Here is an 18,312-nt window from a genome sequence, read left to right as displayed (position 1 = left end):
CCCCCACTGAATTTCCTCCATCTATGCTCTAAAACATATGCCAAACCCCATTTTGTCAGTTCAACGTTCCTTATAACTTCAGCCTGTACGGACCCCGCACTTCTCCACCTGATCACAGCAAGACGCTCCTTTGAGAAAACTCCTTTTGTGCTTTCCTCAGCACACGTGCCAAGGAGATGTCAATAAGTACATGTGAGTGTTCCCTGGGGAAAAAGCTCAGAACAAGAGATTTTCAATGATAAAAAGTATTTGAATCCCTCTAACTGTATCACTGTAGAGTTAAATTAGATTTAAATCTAATTTAGTAGAAATCAATGCAGCTCTATAAACTTTTCAACCAAAGTACCGTAAATAAATGAAAGAGGCCCATAACTTCATATCCTTAGTATTCTGGGGAGTGGCTGGGGTATGAGAAAAACTCACAGGTACAGAAATTCTTTGGAAGACCTATTCTGCTTCATGATACATTTATTTTCAGAGAACATAAACCCTTCACACTCTTTCCCCCAAGCATTAACTACAAGAGAGTTGCCCTATCTGCTCTGGGACCTGAAGCATCTCCTGACATCCCCACACACTTCGGGAAACATGCCTACCTCACTTTGAGATGGACTGAGAACAATCAATATACCTCAAATTAGTAACAGGAAAAGATCTCTACTTTCGTTTCTTGTGATTCCTTTTAGTGATACTGCAAGTTGGTACGTGCTCTTGGATTTGCAAAAGGCCCATGTTCACAGTTTCTAAGCAGGGCACTGGGTCTTCAAACATGCTTGGCAACTAGGAAATCCCAGGCCAGCTCATGTGCCATGAGCTGGGGTGTTCACTGTCTTCCCACAAAGGGTCCAGCATCACATTGCATGGTGGGGCTAAGAAGATGGGCTCGCCAGGCAGCAGATTAAAAATAAGAGAGATAGCAAAAAGCATGGTTTTCAAGGCTCGGGTGGGGAGTTTTAAAAGAACAAGACAGGGGTGCCTGGGTGGCTCAGTTGGTTGAGTATCCGACTTTGGCTCAGGTAATGATCTCATGGTTTGTGGGTTCAAGCCTCTGTGTGGACAGCTCAGAGCCTGGAGTCTGCTTTGGATTCTGTGTCTCCCCCTCTCTTTGCCCCTGCACCCCCCCAAAATAAATAAACATTAAAAATTTTTTTAAAAAAAAGAATCAGACAGACATCACTTCCTTCCTTAGCAAAGTGTTGAAGAAGGTTGAGAGACCTTTCCTCATGATCAGTCTGTTTAGACTTACCCTGGCCATATTTTACATACTTTAAAAAGTGACACTCAATTCAGTCATTCAAAAGCTTTTAAAAAGAATGTCTGGAACAATCCGAGTATATGAGTCAACTTTTCCAGTTGCAACTTTTATGAAATCTAAACATTATTTCCAATGAAAATCAAACATCCTAATTGAGATGAGCTGTAAGTCTAAAATGCACTCCAGATTCCAAAGTCTTACTCCAAAAATATGTAAAAATAGGTCAGTAATTTTTAAAACTTAAAAATCACCTATTGAAATCATAATTATTTGGACATACCAGGTAAATAAAATGTATTATTGGGTCAAAAACTATACTGCTAAAATTAATTTTACCCATTTCTTGTTACTTTAAAAAGTATGGCTATTAAAAAAATACAAAATTAATACATGGCTTGCATTACATTTCTACTAGACAGCACTTTATGTAGACAATGGCTTTTAAAGAAGAAATCTCTGAAACAAACCGCGAAGCTTTTCACCCCCAAACATCATAGTGACCATTCCAAAAGGGGTTAGCTTTCTATCAGAGTTCCATGAAATCCTTGCATAAATCCAGTACAGAGTGTGTTTCAATTGCTTGGGGATATTTTCTAAGTGCAAATAGCCATCCCTCCCAGGTATAGCCAAATGTTCTGCACTTAAGTCTGTCATTCTATTCTAAATAATAGCCATATTATTCTAAATAAAGCAGCTTCCAGGGACCAGATTCTTGGTAAGAGGCTGCAGATCTAGGTCTCTTCTGTTGGAATTCCCACCCCGTTAGCCCCAGAGTTCTGGAGCAGCTTGTAGGTCAGCAGCAAGGGCAGCAAAGACCCGTGCTTCACAGGGCATGTGAGCAAGGCAACATGGCTGAGCAGTGAAGGGGCTGGGCTCTAGAATCAGACTTAGTGCATTACAATCTAAACTGCCTGGTACTAGCTGACCTTGGGCCAGGGACCTAGCCCCACTGCTTAAGCTTCCTCACCTGAAAATGGGGGACAAAAACAGTACCTAATGCATGGGTTTTACAAATTAAATGAGGTAACCCATGTAAAGTGCCTAGAAATAGTGCTGGGCTTATCACCAGAGCCCAACATATACAGTTATTAGGGGCTGTGCAAGGAAGGTAGTGGTTTACAGCAGTCCGGAGTAACCTTTCCTTGTTTTGTTCCCTGAGCTTGCTTGCTCCCCTCCCGTAATTAACCTGCACTGACTCCCAAAAGTAGACAGCTGTGGCTCTCACAACAAACCAACTGTCAGTCTGTACTGGCCACTTTCTGGGTAGGTGGCTTTATTAATTTAAAAACAAATATCCAGCATTAGCAAAGCCTAATCTTCCAAATTAAGGATGGAAAGACAGGATAAAATTCCATTACTTTAAACAGACAGATTCCTATTAGAAATATCTGGTTAATGCTAGAATAGCCTGACACATCTTCTTGGTACTATGACCATGTTGACCCAGCAATTCAGGTTCTTATCTTTGTCAACGCCCAAAGGCCTCTTGCAGATAGATGCTTGAAGTCGGACACTCACGAGACTGGGTCGACATGGGACACTGAAACAATTCCACCAAGTGCTTACTAGTGCATACAAATACTTTGAAGACTGTAGTCAGAAACGTTAGAGTGAATCAAATCAGTCTTAAAGCAAGGGTCTGGGCTTTTTAGACAATAGTAATTAAAACAAAACTTCTCTACTTATTACATCATTCTTCTCTGCTCTTGCCACACCAAATGCAAAGTATAATTAGCAAGATGAGGAATTAGCTGGTGACCAGATGGTATGGACCAAGGACACCACCTAAGGAGGAGGTGCAAATGGAAACAGCAGGTGTCTAACCAGCGTGTCTGGGCAATGTCAACGCCGTCGGGTGACATCATCGCGTGAATCGGCCATCCACACACATAGTTTAAAGACAGAAGTAAATGGCAATAGACTTCCCACTGCTGTTTGAGCAAGCGGAGCAGGATGGCCCCCCACCCCCCCCCCGCACGTGACCCCTGGCCCCGCCCACAAGGCTGCTACCAGGGCGCAGGTAGGTACCTGTAACAAACACTGTCGGTGCAGGGGTTGTGAACCCTGACGATGACAAAAACGTGCTGGAAGTGGGATCGGATGTTTTTTGGGCTGAATGGCTGTGCTCCGGGCTCTTGGAAAACAATTGTGACAATATCATTTCCAATGTGCCGCTTCCGTAGGAGCTGAAAGAAAAAATAAGCAAACGACATAAATGACAACACTCTGCTTTTTTCCTCCCCGATTCCCTTACATAACTGTATTTAAAACATTCACCATTAATTAGGGCATGTTAAGGTAGGTAATCTACAGTTACTGTCAATAATTTAGCCCATCTTACTCCCTCCGAGGAAGGTTACAGAAATGAATATTCTGAAATTTGCATAACACGTAGAGCCCATTCAGGAGCTAACCAATATCTGGCATCTTATGCCAAGTTCCAGCATCTCCAAATTCTCAGTTTCCATAACAACAGTTTTGTTCCATTTTCACAGAAGAAAGAAACTTGCCACAGGGAAGATTTTTTTAGAGATGAGAATGGCTGAAGTAATTACACTGCAATTTATGTTCTGGTTTAATTCACTTCATTTAAAGAAATGTGGCTAAGGTGTTTTCCAATATGCTTTTTGTGTCACGAGCTGGGAGTGCAGAAATTACTAATGTTCCAGAATATAAATGTAACAATTTCAAAGCAGGTCAAATTTCAAGTCTAAATAGTTTTTTAAATTGCTTAAGACCACCTTCTGTTTCACATTAAAAAGTGTTTTGTAAGGTGGCTTTCAAATTTAGGCACCCCAACTCATGCTAGGCCAGTGACTTTCCAAGTGGGGTTTATTACATATTTAAGTCAACAGTGTGAAAAAAAAGTTGAACAAAATTTGCATTTCTCGTATTTATTATATAGAGGCTCTTACAAGGAGGAAAATAATGAGATATAACATTATATCAACTATCTGTTAGGCATAAGCTTACATTTATAAACTGTTTTTTTAAATTCGCCAGTGACTTTAACTTACACAAATTACATACAAGTAAAATCAATGATCTAGTATTAGCTGTTAGCTGGGAGAAACAATAGCCTTTTAGATTACGGTTGAGAATTGGGAGTTAGAATGTTCCAGAAATGTACTTTTAACCTTAGGAATTTCAAAGCATCCCAAATTATCCTCTAATGAGGCCATTTAGTTTCATTTCTAAACATGATATATTATTGGATGTTACAGAAATAAAGATGGTCTGTGCTGATGGTTATACAGAATGTACCCATTATTAAACATTATTCATCTACTCAGAATCTCGGGCATACAATGTGTCTATGTATTATGTCACTGCTGCATACATGATGTCATTGCTTTTGGATGCAATGTCATTCTTTATTCCAAATATTACTTGATATGTAACACTAATATCTTAATAAAGGACCCAAAGAGAAATAAATCCATCTGTCCATCTCACATTCTATATAATGAAAGACAGTATTTATAAACAAATTCCTGCCACAAGATTTTTTTTTTTTTTTAACATTTATTTATTTTTGAGACTGAGAGAGACAGAGCATGAACGGGGGAGGGGCAGAGAGAGAGGGAGACACAGAATCGGAAGCAGGCTCCAGGCTCTGAGCCATCAGCCCAGAGCCCGACGCGGGGCTCGAACTCACGGACCGCGAGATCGTGACCTGAGCTGAAGTCGGACGCTTAACCGACTGAGCCACCCAGGCGCCCCTTTGCCACAAGATTTTAAATTTTTTTTTTTTTCAACGTTTTTTATTTATTTTTGGGACAGAGAGAGACAGAGCATGAACGGGGGAGGGGCAGAGAGAGAGAGGGAGACACAGAATCGGAAACAGGCTCCAGGCTCCGAGCCATCAGTCCAGAGCCCGACGCGGGGCTCGAACTCACGGACCGCAAGATCGTGACCTGGCTGAAGTCGGACGCTTAACCGACTGCGCCACCCAGGCGCCCCTGCCACAAGATTTTAAAAGATATTTTGTTTTTGTTTTTTTCCCCAAGCATAAAGTGATCTACAAAGAAGAAATAAATTCTCTAGCTAGCGAATTAAAATTTCTTAAAATGCAGCGGTACCAATCACTCTTTTATTCTGAAATAGGGCCTAATAACACTTTCACCTTGACTGGACCCCAAATTAAATAATTTAGACAACTGTCCATTTTAATGCCAACTCATGCTGCTCAACACACTTCAACTCATTTAATTGAATCTTAACTAAATTTTTCACCCTTCCATACATCTTCCCTTTCTCTGCTGTGTACTCAGGTAGGATAAGCCTTTAAATACTACTTGTGAATGTCCTGAAGTTTTTTGACCACTTACTGGTTAAAGTAAGAAACACGTTATTTTTCTTAGCATGATGCTTTTCCTATCAGAGTAATGGAGAACTTGGAATTTGCATAAAACGAACTGTCAACAAGTTCTAGATCATGGAATTTATCTTCAATAGGTTTATTTTAGATTTGTAGCTGATTCATTGCTTTGCTGCCTGTTTTTGATTACTTTCGTAATCATAGCAAAGCAAAATCTCATTACCTGGATTTGCGATTTAATCACACCTGCAGTGACAAAGTGTTAGATCAGATCAGTGTTTGGTTAAATTTTGTGAAAGACGGTGTGATTCATTCTGCAGCTGGCCTATGTTCTGTTAGCACAAAAGCTGACAATAACAAAATCTATATCCATTTTAAGGTCAGAGGGAATACTGGACCGCTTGTGTTTATAACAGCTTTTGAAAGGAGATGCTGTTAGCTCTCGGACTCTTTTAAATGTCAGTTTGGTATCATTTATTTTGCAATATTTTTAAAACAAACCTACCATATACCTTCCAAAACAATACTGCCAGTTTCCATGTTGCTCTGTAACAATGCGCCACTTCTTAGTTTCCTCATTTACTACCTCATCGGCCACATTTTAGTAATAGGCGTTGTGCTTTTAGACTTTTTTAAAAGACACCGTGTATGATGTATGCAAATGCAAGGGTTTTTTTATGTTCTTTGCTGTCTTCCTGACAAACATTAAGAAAAAAACCTTTTTCTGAGATCCCACTGACATTTATTCCGATTTTTCTCCAAGTCAGTGTACCAAACCTCCTTTGAAATCTGAAATGACACATCAGTACTTTCCTGCTTTGTCTCCTGGCCTCTTGAGATGGAACTTCACCCACTCATACATGTTCTCTGCAACACTGCAGGGTCACCTAATCACCATGATTTTAACTTGTTCTCTTCGGATTCCATGAAAACCTCAATCCCCATGGGTGAAAAGCAAATGATTAATTCACAAAGCCATCCAGCTGGCTGTTAACCTAGAATCTGGGTCTCTTCATTTGTTTTCAGCTCATTTGCTATTCGTTATTTCCGCAAAGTACAAAAGCTTCCTGCTGCGGTGACAGGTGCAACATTCAATTCTGGTTTCAGATTTTACAAACTTGCCACTTAGGCTTCTGGGGGAAACGAAAAAGGGTAGGAAACACAGACAACACCGGGATCTCTTACCTGTTGCTTGTTATTAGGTGTGTATGGCAGCATGGTGGAAACATGGAACATAATTTCATAGTCTTTGTATGTTGTATACAGAGAATGGGTTCCAGTGGAGTCAGCTACAGTAAAAAAAAATAGATATAATGATGAGATGACTGTAAGAATGGGAAAAATAGTTCATTTAAGAAAAATATCTCCAAAAAAAGAAAACAAAGGAAATCGTTTAGGATGAAAAGATGCTAGATAAGAACTAGCATCAGTGTTCTTACCCATTTTTTGTATCCGATTCTCTTTGGCGGTCCAGGGAAGCCTGGGTCCCTTCTCAGAACAGTATTTATAAATGCATGAAACAAACTACATCTGATTTCAATAGAAATCAATTATACTGAGAAATAGTTATCAAAAATAATTTTAAACTATAATAGCATTAGATTTCTATAACAAGTTTTAGCAATTGATCAAACAGAACTACTATAATTCTGAAGTAGTGATGTGCATAAGCAGTAGTTTGAGGGATCTCCAAAAAAAAATACAATATGGAAATATCTATGCTCTCAACTTGCAATACAATCGTAGGTAGAACTTACGCAACTGTGGTTTGTTGCCCACATTCATAATTGAAGGAAGTCCTAAATTTTAATTAGGGGTCAGTGAAAACAAATGTAAAATGATTTCCCGTCCAAGTTCACACACCCCTGAACTCTGTCCACAGATGTCAGGTTAAGAACGCCTTTTCCAATATTTCTGATTCAAGCAAGAGAGTTGTTTTATTCTTAACAAACAGATGAAAACTTAATAGGTCTGTAACCTGAATAACAAAGGTATTATAAGCAATGTCCAACAAGTTTTTATAGACTGTGTTCTGCTTTCATCTTCCTTAAGGGAGAGCAACCTCTACTCCCTTAATCATCAACAAATCAATTGCCCAGAAATAACCAGAAACCAGAGAAGAGAATTATTAGCTGTCCAACCGAAAGGGAGCGTCTCTGGTCTTAAAGGACCTGGACTTGCAGGCTGCTAAATGACATTAGTGCGTTTGTTTGTTCATGCTGGGTAAATTCGAGCCTCGTCAACCATACCGTTGAAGACCAGAACGTTTTACTGCACTTCGGGGAAGCTGCAAGACAAAGCCTCTGGTATACACCAAGAGGCAGTAGTTCTCAAAATTTAGTATGCACACTGGCATCTGGGGAGCTGGTTTAAAAGGCAGATTTGCATGCACCACCCCCAGAAATACTGCACAGTGGGTACAGGGCTGGGCAAAGGAATCTATTTTAATAAACACCCCCAGGGTGACTGTGATGCAGGAGCTCTGCTGCCCTTAGGCACTGCTCCACAAACAGACCACAAGGGTGGCTTGCAGACAGGCTTGTAAAAATGTTCTAGAGCCTGGAACTTCAACCTCGAGCTTCTTGAAGGAACTTAATCTTTGAAGCTGACATAAAATGCAAAGGGTTAAAAACAAGCTGAAACTGAAATAAAGCACAGACTATTTTTCAAAAAATTGCTAAAATATGTACCAACAGATAGCTTCCCAAGAAAAAAATATCTTCTAAATGCTAATGGCCACCAACACAAAAAACTATAAATTACTGCTATAAATAATTGGACTATCTAAGACACGCCTTAAGTACGAAGAACATATCTACTTTTAAGGGCTCTACTTATAAATAACTTCTGAACCGATTAGTACATTTTAAACCTTAAAGCGAATGTGTCAGCTTTGACGTGTACTTACATGTGTTTCAAGTCAATTTGGGGCAAAATTAATGAACTAGAAAAGAGACTGTCATCCAGAACTCATGTGTTACATTTTGCTTTGTATGTCTGCCTGATTCTAAAAGAATTACTGCCAGAGAGGAAAGCTGATGTGGAAGACAACCCTGAAGGTAACCTTGCTTTTCTACTTCTGGCCCGCTCTCGCTGTCCTTTCTGCATGCCTCATTTATGTAATAGACGCTGCCTGACCAGCCTTTTTCTGGGGACCTTTGGAAACCCTCAAGTTTTGCTGATTATTTTAAACAGTTTGAACAGTTCCAAAAGCTTCAAAGGTGAAACAAGAGTCAAAACAATGAAATTTTCCTTTCCGAGCCATAAGGAATTTCAAAATCCTGAAAATACTATATAAGTAACAGAATTGTTAAACGTTACCAGAAAGAATGGAAAACGAATGTTTGCTATATTTCCCAAAGAATAAAGCATCCAATGTTTCTATTATTATATTTTTAGTGACCCGGAAACCCTGAAACCATGAAAAACTTAATTAGCTTGGCAATCAGGAAAAAATGAAAATGACAAAATTCCATTTTGCTCTGGGTAAAGAATATATATATTGAAAAATTTATAATGGGAAATATGCCTGAGAAGAGGGGTGGAAAGAAGATAATGCTCCTTCTTATCTGTATGGAGCTTTAAAAGTAAATTCGGGCATCTTATGGGTCATCTTGATAATCATGTGATTTGCCTCCAAATCATACTACCAGTGGGTGGCATATACCCACTAATAAGGTCAACATTCTATGCTAAGTCATGGAAAGTAAAATTTCTAATATTCAGTGTAGATGATAAGAAGACACTGAATAATTAAGGAACGATAATATTTTTCTCTGCTGCTTTCAAAAAGTGTAGATATGGGATAATATCCTACATTAGGCATTTCTATTTGAAGACTGTGATGAGAGAGCACAAGGCAAGCTGAGGACAAAGCACAAGTTCAGCACACCCTCCTCCCCTGCCCCCCAGGTGGGATACATGTGACATTCCTCAGGCACTCCGGGCTGCCCAAGAACAAAGGAAAGGAAAGAAAACAAATGGTCAACTGGTAAGAGATCACAGTCATGTAGGACACAAGTCTCCATCAGTTTATAAATGTCTTAGTAAATTACTAGAAAAAGGCAATCTTATCAATAGCCTAATCTCCAGAAACCTATAGACTCAGTTGCCTGGAGCCCCAACATCACCTTCCCCTCCACAGTGATGTGGGGAACAAAGGCAAGAAGGAAATGGCAGGTAAAATGAAATTTCTTTATAACCTGCAGCCCACTGACAAATACTTGAGACAAATATAGAGTATAACATTTCTCTAGGAACCCCCTACAGTTGTAATGTCCGATGCCTTACTAGAGGGAAAACAACCTTAGCTTGACAAGAGCTAGGTCTCTCGTGTATTATCAGTCTTTAGTATATGAAAGTCTTTCTGGAGGCCTCCTTTTTGCCTTTACCTCCCCCAGCTCCATAGCGTATCACCAGCCATTCTTCACAACTCCAGTGCAGCTCTTTCTGCCCATGGGTCCTGTCCCTGTGCTTTAATAAAATCACCTTTTTGCACCAAAAACATCTCAAGAATTCTTTCTTGGCCATCGGCTCCAGACCCTCATCACTCCAAAACCCCATGAATGGTATGAATAGGTTAATATGTTTGTAGAGCAGTTTCAGAGACAGTGTCATAATCATCTCTGACTTCTATTTTGGGCTCAACTCCTTTACTTTTCTGTAGGCTGAAACTTGGTTGATAAAGTGTATGCATACGAATCTGGATAAGGAAAAGTAATTAGATTTTTTTTACAACCATTTTGCAGTCACTAACGGATGTATCCAGAGTTAAGAAAAGCTAGATGAAGGAAAACGGGCCTATGCAACTTGGTTTCAGGAAAGTTCCTAGTTTTAAATATTTATGAACACAAGAGAAAAGTAATCTTGTTACCTAAACTCATGCAGACTAAATAAAGTCAACAGAAGGAAGAAAGCTTAAGTTCCGTTTATTAAATGTCCTCACCACGAGAGAACACATCAAATGTAAGATGAAGTCGGATAGCCTGTAGATCTCATTTTTATCCTTTTATTCAACTTGAAATATAATCATTGTCAGTTGGCTGCTGGGGACCAACCCTTTAAGACCCCTGATGCCCTGTCTATGCAACCTTGCCTCAGGGTCTCGGGAATGCAGAAGTCAATGCTCAGAAACAGAGTCAGGGCCAAGAACGGACATCTGGAACACTGGCATCATTCGAGACGAGACACACTTCTGCCCTTGTGGCACTATCTCACTCACTCACTAATGAAGTATTTGGGGAAATCAAGAATTCTACCTGCTCTGGCATCTATCGTATTTGCTAATATTCTTTCAATGTACATTTAGACACAGCCAGCAGATGAGTTACTCTGCTTTAATGAGGGTGGAATAAAGAAGAGTTTATAGCAGTACCCTTGGCCACGGCAGGTGCATTCATATGGTGTCAGTTTCAGGATATGCGAGGGTGCATGTGAACATACCTGGGACTCAAGGCATCTCGAAATCAGTAGCACGTTGAGAGATGACGAAGGACAAGATGGGTGTGGGGTTGGTACTTCGGAACCAGCCACTCGTATTTTCTACCAACTCCTCACTTTGCGAGACACCTGCAATTACCTGGCTTCCCAATTTGGAAGTAAGAAGATCTGAATTTGAATGCCAGTGGCATCTTTGCTAAACGACCACAAACAAATCACATCACTTCTCTGCCCATTGATATTCTTGTTGCTGGAAGGATTAACCGAATTAACGTATGTAGAGGTGCTAGCCCACAAAAGATGCTCAGGAAATGTGTTGATTAGAATTTGGAATTTTGTGCAGTTGAGGTGAAAAGCGTAGTCTCCTTAAACAAGGACTTTTATGTATTTTCATTTCTTTGCCAAGCACGTCCCAGAAACACTCAGAGGAAAAACCTTACGTTAAAGTAGTCTGAAGTTGAAGGAGGTGAAGAAAGAGTCCTTTCCTTCATTCATCAGTGTCTCTGACTCCAAATGCCCTTTGCATATGCAGAGCATTTAAACAATGCTAGTTTTACCCCCTTCCCTAGCGAAGTTTAAATATTCCAAATACAGGAGGATTTATTTCCTTGGTTTTTAAAACGCTGCTGACAAAAGGGGGAAGCAACAAGCATTCACTAATACTACAGCAAATTAACGAAGGCAAGGCTTGGAAGGAATGCTTACAAAGGGCTCCTAAAGTCTCCTCTGTTCTGACTTGACAAACAAGCCTCGTTCAGGAAATGATTTCCCAAATAATAATCCACATGCACAGTTATAAATGAAGGTGGTCTCTAGCTTTCAAATAACACACTGCTTGGTGGGAAGTTTATTTTTGTATTTGCTGTAGAATGAGAGGACGGTAATTATCTAGAGGTTATACCATTCAAATAAGGAAACCAAGTAAGGAGGGGGAACAAAAACCCACTCCTGCAAATTTCTTCTTTGCAGAACTGTTCCACCCCGCCCCATTTGTAGCTTATTTGCTAAAAGACCTTACTTCTGAAAACAGGAAAATGGACTTTGTATGAAACACTGGCAAAGAGAAGAACCATTTCTTCTGAGCCTTTCCCTCTTTTACCAAAGTACTAAAATCTGAATATAATTGTAATGCATGACAAGTAGAGCTGTTTCATGAGTTGGCTTGGGTAATTTTAGCCCAAGGGCTGGAGAGAAAGGGAAGAGTCACAGGCACAAGGCAGAGAGCCCTGGGCTTCACTGTATTTAATTCCACATTTATGCTTTCTCCGAACACCTCCTTAACCACAGCACTAGGATCTGTTCCACCTCACTAGTGCTTCCTTGCTGTCTCACATTGGGCACGTTAATCTAAAGAAGCCAATTCTGTAAAATGGGGAGAACCAGTACCTAGTAAACACTTTGAGGAGTAAATGAAATGACAAACACACAGAATATCTGGGACCTCGGCTTCCACCAGAGGTAACTTGGTACGGGACTTGTCCTCCCATCGTAAGTAACTAGAAAAACTGACGAAATATCTGAAACAACTTTTTTTCAGACATTTTACAATAGGCAGCATTGGACAGTGATCCCAGAGAAAAAAGAATAAAAGAAGACGAGCCCTCTGATCCCACCAGGTTTCCTACCTGGAGGAACTTTTGGAACAGCGGCACAGTGCACGGCTTTGAAGAGGGAAAGCCAAAATATACTGAAGTTCAGGAAGCCTGAGGTAGTTGATATTCGCAGGGCAGCGTACCAAAGGGGAGGAAACTACACAGTGAAAGAGGTTCAGAAATCCGCATAAGGGTCTCCTTGAGTCTTGGGCTCACGATGAAGCTGCACACACACAGAGGAAGATTCCACAAGCCAGGCAAAGGAAAACTATTAGGGTAGTGTACAGCATGGTGACCACAGTGAATAATACTGTATTGCATATCTGAAAGTTGCTAGGAGTAGATCTTAGATGTTCTCATCGCAAGAAAAAAGATTGTTTGTAACCTTGTATGGTGACACATGTTAATTAGACTTGGGGTGGTGGTCATTTCACAACACATGCAAGTATTGGATCAATATGTTGTACACCTGAAACTAACATAATGCTATATGTCAATTATAACTCAGTAAGAGAAAGAGGGAAAAACTATTAGGCAAAGAAAAACCACCGAAGAATCGTAAGGCAAACAATTCTCACAGCTGACACAGGGTTGGAAGGCACTCAAGTTCTAACCAGCCACAGTAAAGAGACCTCATTGAATATGCAGGTCCTCAGACATAAGAAAAGTCATGCCTTAGTAGCAGAGCTACATTAGAGAGTAAACACTGCCCTCGGTATGCTTAAGAACAAGATTCATAAAGATCAAGCTGTTTTGTAAGTAACTTAACTGCTCACCAAAGCAAAACTCAACACTCTTTGAAGAAGACAACACAATCTAGACACTCAACCAGAAAACATTCAGAATATACACTCTCCAATCAAAAGTAACCAGATACATGCAGCACTAAAATGTAACTCAAAAGCAAGAGAAGATTTGTTAAATGGAGGCTTCAAATGACAAGGACGACAGAATTAGCATGCAGAGACTTGAACACAGCTATCATAAATACATCAAGGAGGGGCACCTGGGTGGCTCAGTCGGTTAAGTGTCCCAACTCTTGAGTTGGGCTCAGGTCATGATCTCGTGGTCGTAGGATTGAACCCTGCATCCATGCTGGGATGCAGAGCCGGGAGGCTGCTCGGGATACTCTCTCCCTCTAGCCCTCCCCCGCTCATGCATTTTCTCTCTCTCTCTCTCTCAAACACTAAAAAAATAAAATAAACATATTCAAGGATTTAAAGGACAACATGAACCTAATGAAGATAAACTAGATAACTGAGAAGAGGACCAAATGCAATTCTGGCTTCTGGAGATGATAATATCTCAAATGAAAATTTCACTGGACTGGATTAACAGCAGATTAAGACACTGTAGAAGAAAAGCACAGTGAACTTGGAAGATATACTAATAGGAATTATCCAAATGGAAGCACAGGAAAAAAAAGGTTAAAAAAATTAAAACAGCTTCATTAACCTGAGGTACACTAGTGAGTGATCTAATGTATGTGTAATTGGAAATTCAGAAGATGGCAACAGAAAAAAAAATGAAGATTGGCAATTACTACTTTTATTTGATGGAAACTATGAACGCACAGATCCAATCACACCTACACTGTCATATGTACAAGAAGTGATCCTATAGGAACACTTGTCCTGGAAAACATTTTCTCTTACTTATTATTTATTTATTTTGAAGATTTTTTTTTTTTTTTTAGTTTATTTATTTTGAGAGAGAGAGAGCTAAAGAGAGAAAGAGAGAAAGAGAGAGCACAAGCATGGGAGAGACAGAGAAAATGGGGGGGGGGGGGGGGGGCGGAGGAGGAGAGAAAGAATGGGTCCCAAGCAGGCTCCACACTCAGTGCGGAGCCCGATACAGGGCTCGAACTCATGAACCATGAAGTCGTGACCTGAGCTGAAATCAAAAGTGAGACGCCAGACTGAGCCACCCAGGTGCCCCAGCATTTTCTGTTTTTAAGGATTATACTGAAAGAGAGAGTTTCCTGACACAAAGTAAGGTTAGACAAAACGTGGTGAGATTATCTTCTAGCACACAGAGCAAAATCTTATCTTTGGGGGTGCCATGGCCAATGAGAAGCTGTGGGACGTGCAGAGGCTGGTTTTGACACTACTGGCTTGAAGTAACAGAGATAAACATGCAAACTGCCTCTTTTAGAGCTTTACAATAGAAATACTTTCTGACTTTTTGTTCCCTGGAAGAAATCTGACACTCTGAAAGGACAGAAAAAGAAACTGTCTGCTCATTCCTCTGCTCATCAGCTATGCCCTGAAAGGTTACGAGGGGTCTTAAAGGAGGGCACCACAGTGAAAAGGAACCCTTCCCTGCTGAATATTACAGAACAAGTATGCTGCTAGAGGAGGTCAGCTAACCCAGGCTTATCCCCCTCTAGCCTGTGCAGCTATTGGGATTTTGAGGCAAAATATGCGTACGGTGCTTATTTTGTTTATTTCAGTGTCTTACTTGATGCCACACTGCTTAAGTATGGTCTTGCTATACTTTTCTCATGTTGCCTTTCATCATCAAGAGGCGGCTGGGAATGTGTGAACACACAAATAATACACAGTCTTAATCAATTTCCAATCTGGCCATTCATGCATAGAAGCAGGGTGCTTAGTACACTCTTCCCAGAAGCTTTCATATAGCTCTTCGTGGTGGTGGTAATTTATAGAACACTGCAAACTAGGACAACATGAATGAAGCGTATAGGGCAAATGTCAGAAAATCTGGGAAAGAAGAGTTCAGGACATATTAAGATTTAACGTTTTACGCAATTGCAAGTAGAGTATGGAACGCTAAAATAATATTTAAGAGTCTAGGCTATTTATGGGCTTTAATAGTCTCTCCTGCATGTCGTTTCCAAGTTGGCAACAGCAAAACCATGGCAACAGGAAATTCTTCCCTGCAGTGGAGTTTATGAATGCTTTTCTGTTTTCATGACTCAACTCCTTATTTAATTTCCTGTACAGAAAATCGGAGATTACTATAGACTGCCATACAGATGTGCTAATCCAAAGACCCTCTCAAAGAAAAACAGGTCATAGGTGTCCATGGATGGATTCTGAGATAAAATTTAAAACTGCCTCCTCACAGACCCACAGCAGACATCAACATACTGTAACCTAAACAGATGTTGGAGAACGTAACTATTTTATTAACGGTGTGGGGAATGGGAGCGCACAACCTTGTGTGTTCATGAGCCATAGCTAAAGAGACTGTTCCAGTATTGTGCTCTTAATCAACATATTTCAGGAGCCAAACTAATACCAAAGCTAAGAGGCCTATTTCCTTAGGGATTCAATTAGAGTACGAACAATAAAAATAGAAAAGAGGCAAACAAAAAAACCTCAATCTTAACAGAAGACAAAAATGAATAAGAAAACCCTTATCATGAAGATTGACTGCATCCATACGCATGGGGATTACAAGATAAATCAATGAAAGCAAAAAATTCCGGGGCTTATGACCAGATGGCTACGAGATACTGGAAGTTTTAGTCGCTCTAACATTCACCTAACTATAGTGACATTTCCACGACCCTACCCAGGAGCAATCCCGCGTGAGTTGCACCCCTGCCCTATCGCTCCATCCACGCTTCTGAGAACACCGTTTCTTTTTAACAGTCCGATCCTAGCTACTTTGATTACAGTCGTCAGATGTTCTGGGGCCGCGTCCTCCTTCTCTGGCTTCCTGTCCCCCGTCCCCGGCGGTGTTCTGCAGTAAACGGCAATATTGTTTTATGGGCAATCTAGCAGATGAACATCAACACAGCAGGACGGAAATAAGCCTAGCAGGAGAGTGTAAGTATTTCTTACTTTTGGTGTCAAGCTGTGCACGGTACTTCTCAAATCCTTTGAGCCGAACGCGTTCTCCCAACAGCTGAAGGAATTCCTCAAAGGCCGGGCCAGCTGACTCATTGTTGTAGATCTCTTCTTCGGTGCTCTGTCCAGCTCTGCAGTACATGATGCCTACCTTCTGCTGATAGTTCAGCTGCGAAGAGAGGCGGTACGAGGCATATAAATACAGGCAGATCCAACAGGCACATGAAAAGATGTTCAACGTCGCTCCTCATCAGGGAAATACAAATCAAAACCACACTCAGATATCACCTCATGCCAGTCAGAGTGGCCAAAATGAACAAATCAGGAGACTATAGATGCTGGAGAGGATGTGGAGAAACGGCAACCCTCTTGCACTGTTGGTGGGAATGCAAACTGGTGCAGCTGCTCTGGAAAGCAGTGTGGAGGTTCCTCAGAAAATTAAAAATAGACCTACCCTATGACCCAGCAATAGCACTGCTAGGAATTTACCCAAGGGATACAGGAGTACTGATGCATAGGGGCACTTGTACCCCAATGTTTATAGCAGCACTCTCAACAATACCCAAATTATGGAAAGAGCCTAAATGTCTATCAACTGATGAATGGATAAAGAAATTGTGGTTTATATACACAATGGAATACTACGTGGCAATGAGAAAGAATGAAATATGGCCTTTTGTAGCAACGTGGATGGAACTGGAGAGTGTGATGCTAAGTGAAATAAGCCATACAGAGAAAGACAGATACCATATGGTTTCACTCTTATGTGGATCCTGAGAAACTTAACAGAAACCCATGGGGGAGGGGAAGGAAAAAAAAAAAAAAGAGGCTAGAGTGGGAGAGAGCCAAAGCATAAGAGACTGTTAAAAACTGAGAACAAACTGAGGGTTGATGGGGGGTGGGAGGGAGGGGAGGGTGGGGGATGGGTATTGAGGAGGGCAGCTTTTGGGATGAGCACTGGGTGTTGTATGGAAACCAATTTGACAATAAACTTCATATATTGAAAAAATAAATAAATAAATAAATAAATAAATAAATAAATACAGGCAGATCCACTGTGCCCCACTGAGATGCTCCTAACTCCTGGAGGGCACATGCCCAGCATGGCTAACAAGTCTCTTCTCTTCAAATCCTTCTGTTTTAATCCTTCTGTCCTCTAATCCAAAAAGCAACAGTGGAACCAGCATCTATAATTATAATCTTCACAAATTAAGAGAAAAGGTCAGGAAGATGAATTGAAATTTTCTGTATGTCAAGATAATACATCATGAGAACAGATGTTGATACTTTAGGGAATTTTCTCTGAGTGGATTACAAAGTACAAAATGAGGCTATAAAAAAAAAATAACAACAACAGTTGGACAACAAAAGGTAATTCTTTTTCAATAATTTCCGCCTTTAAAAAGGGAAGGCTGGGGCACCTGGGTGGCTCAGTCGGTTAAGCATCTTGGTTTCAGCTCAGGACATGAGCTCATGGTTCGTGAGTTTGAGTCCCACATCAGGCTCTGTGCGGCTAGCACAGAACCTGCTTGGGATTCTCTCTTTCTCCCTCTCTCTCTCTGCCCCTCCCCCACTTGCTCTCTGTCTCTCTCAAAATGTAATAAGTGAACTTTAAAAAAAAATAAAAATTGAAAAAAATAAAAAAGGAAGTCCTTACAAATTGAAAAGCAGAATTCCACTACACAAAAAATACTTTAAAATTGTATCTTTTAAAATTCATATCGTTTTGGACTAAGCAGCACATTAATGTTCTTGCTAATTTTTTTTTTTTCTGGTAAAACTGGGAAAGATTTCTCTCCCAATGCCATTTTTCCAATATACTAAATTATAAACCTCAGTTATATCTTTCTTAGAGCACTACCATCATCAACAATGTACTTTTCAAAT

The 18,312-nt window shown here is 40.4% G+C and overlaps 1 protein-coding gene across 11 annotated transcripts in view; it reads right to left on the bottom strand.

Moving 5' to 3' along the window:
* Positions 1-18,312, bottom strand: part of SIPA1L1 (signal induced proliferation associated 1 like 1) — a 365,694-nt gene that overhangs the window by 72,315 nt on the left and 275,067 nt on the right. For all 11 annotated transcript variants that reach the window (XM_058739522.1, XM_058739520.1, XM_058739519.1 and 8 more), the window contains 3 exons: positions 16,420-16,594; positions 6,762-6,865; positions 3,284-3,441 (listed from right to left, as the gene is read on the bottom strand). In XM_058739522.1, the coding sequence (XP_058595505.1) occupies positions 3,284-3,441; positions 6,762-6,865; positions 16,420-16,594 (437 nt within the window). The remainder of the gene's footprint in view (positions 1-3,283; positions 3,442-6,761; positions 6,866-16,419; positions 16,595-18,312) is intronic.

The sequence above is a fragment of the Neofelis nebulosa genome, chromosome 7 (genome assembly GCF_028018385.1).
Source record: "Neofelis nebulosa isolate mNeoNeb1 chromosome 7, mNeoNeb1.pri, whole genome shotgun sequence".
Taxonomy (NCBI): domain Eukaryota; kingdom Metazoa; phylum Chordata; class Mammalia; order Carnivora; family Felidae; genus Neofelis; species Neofelis nebulosa.
This window is presented reverse-complemented; position numbering and strand designations above follow the sequence as displayed.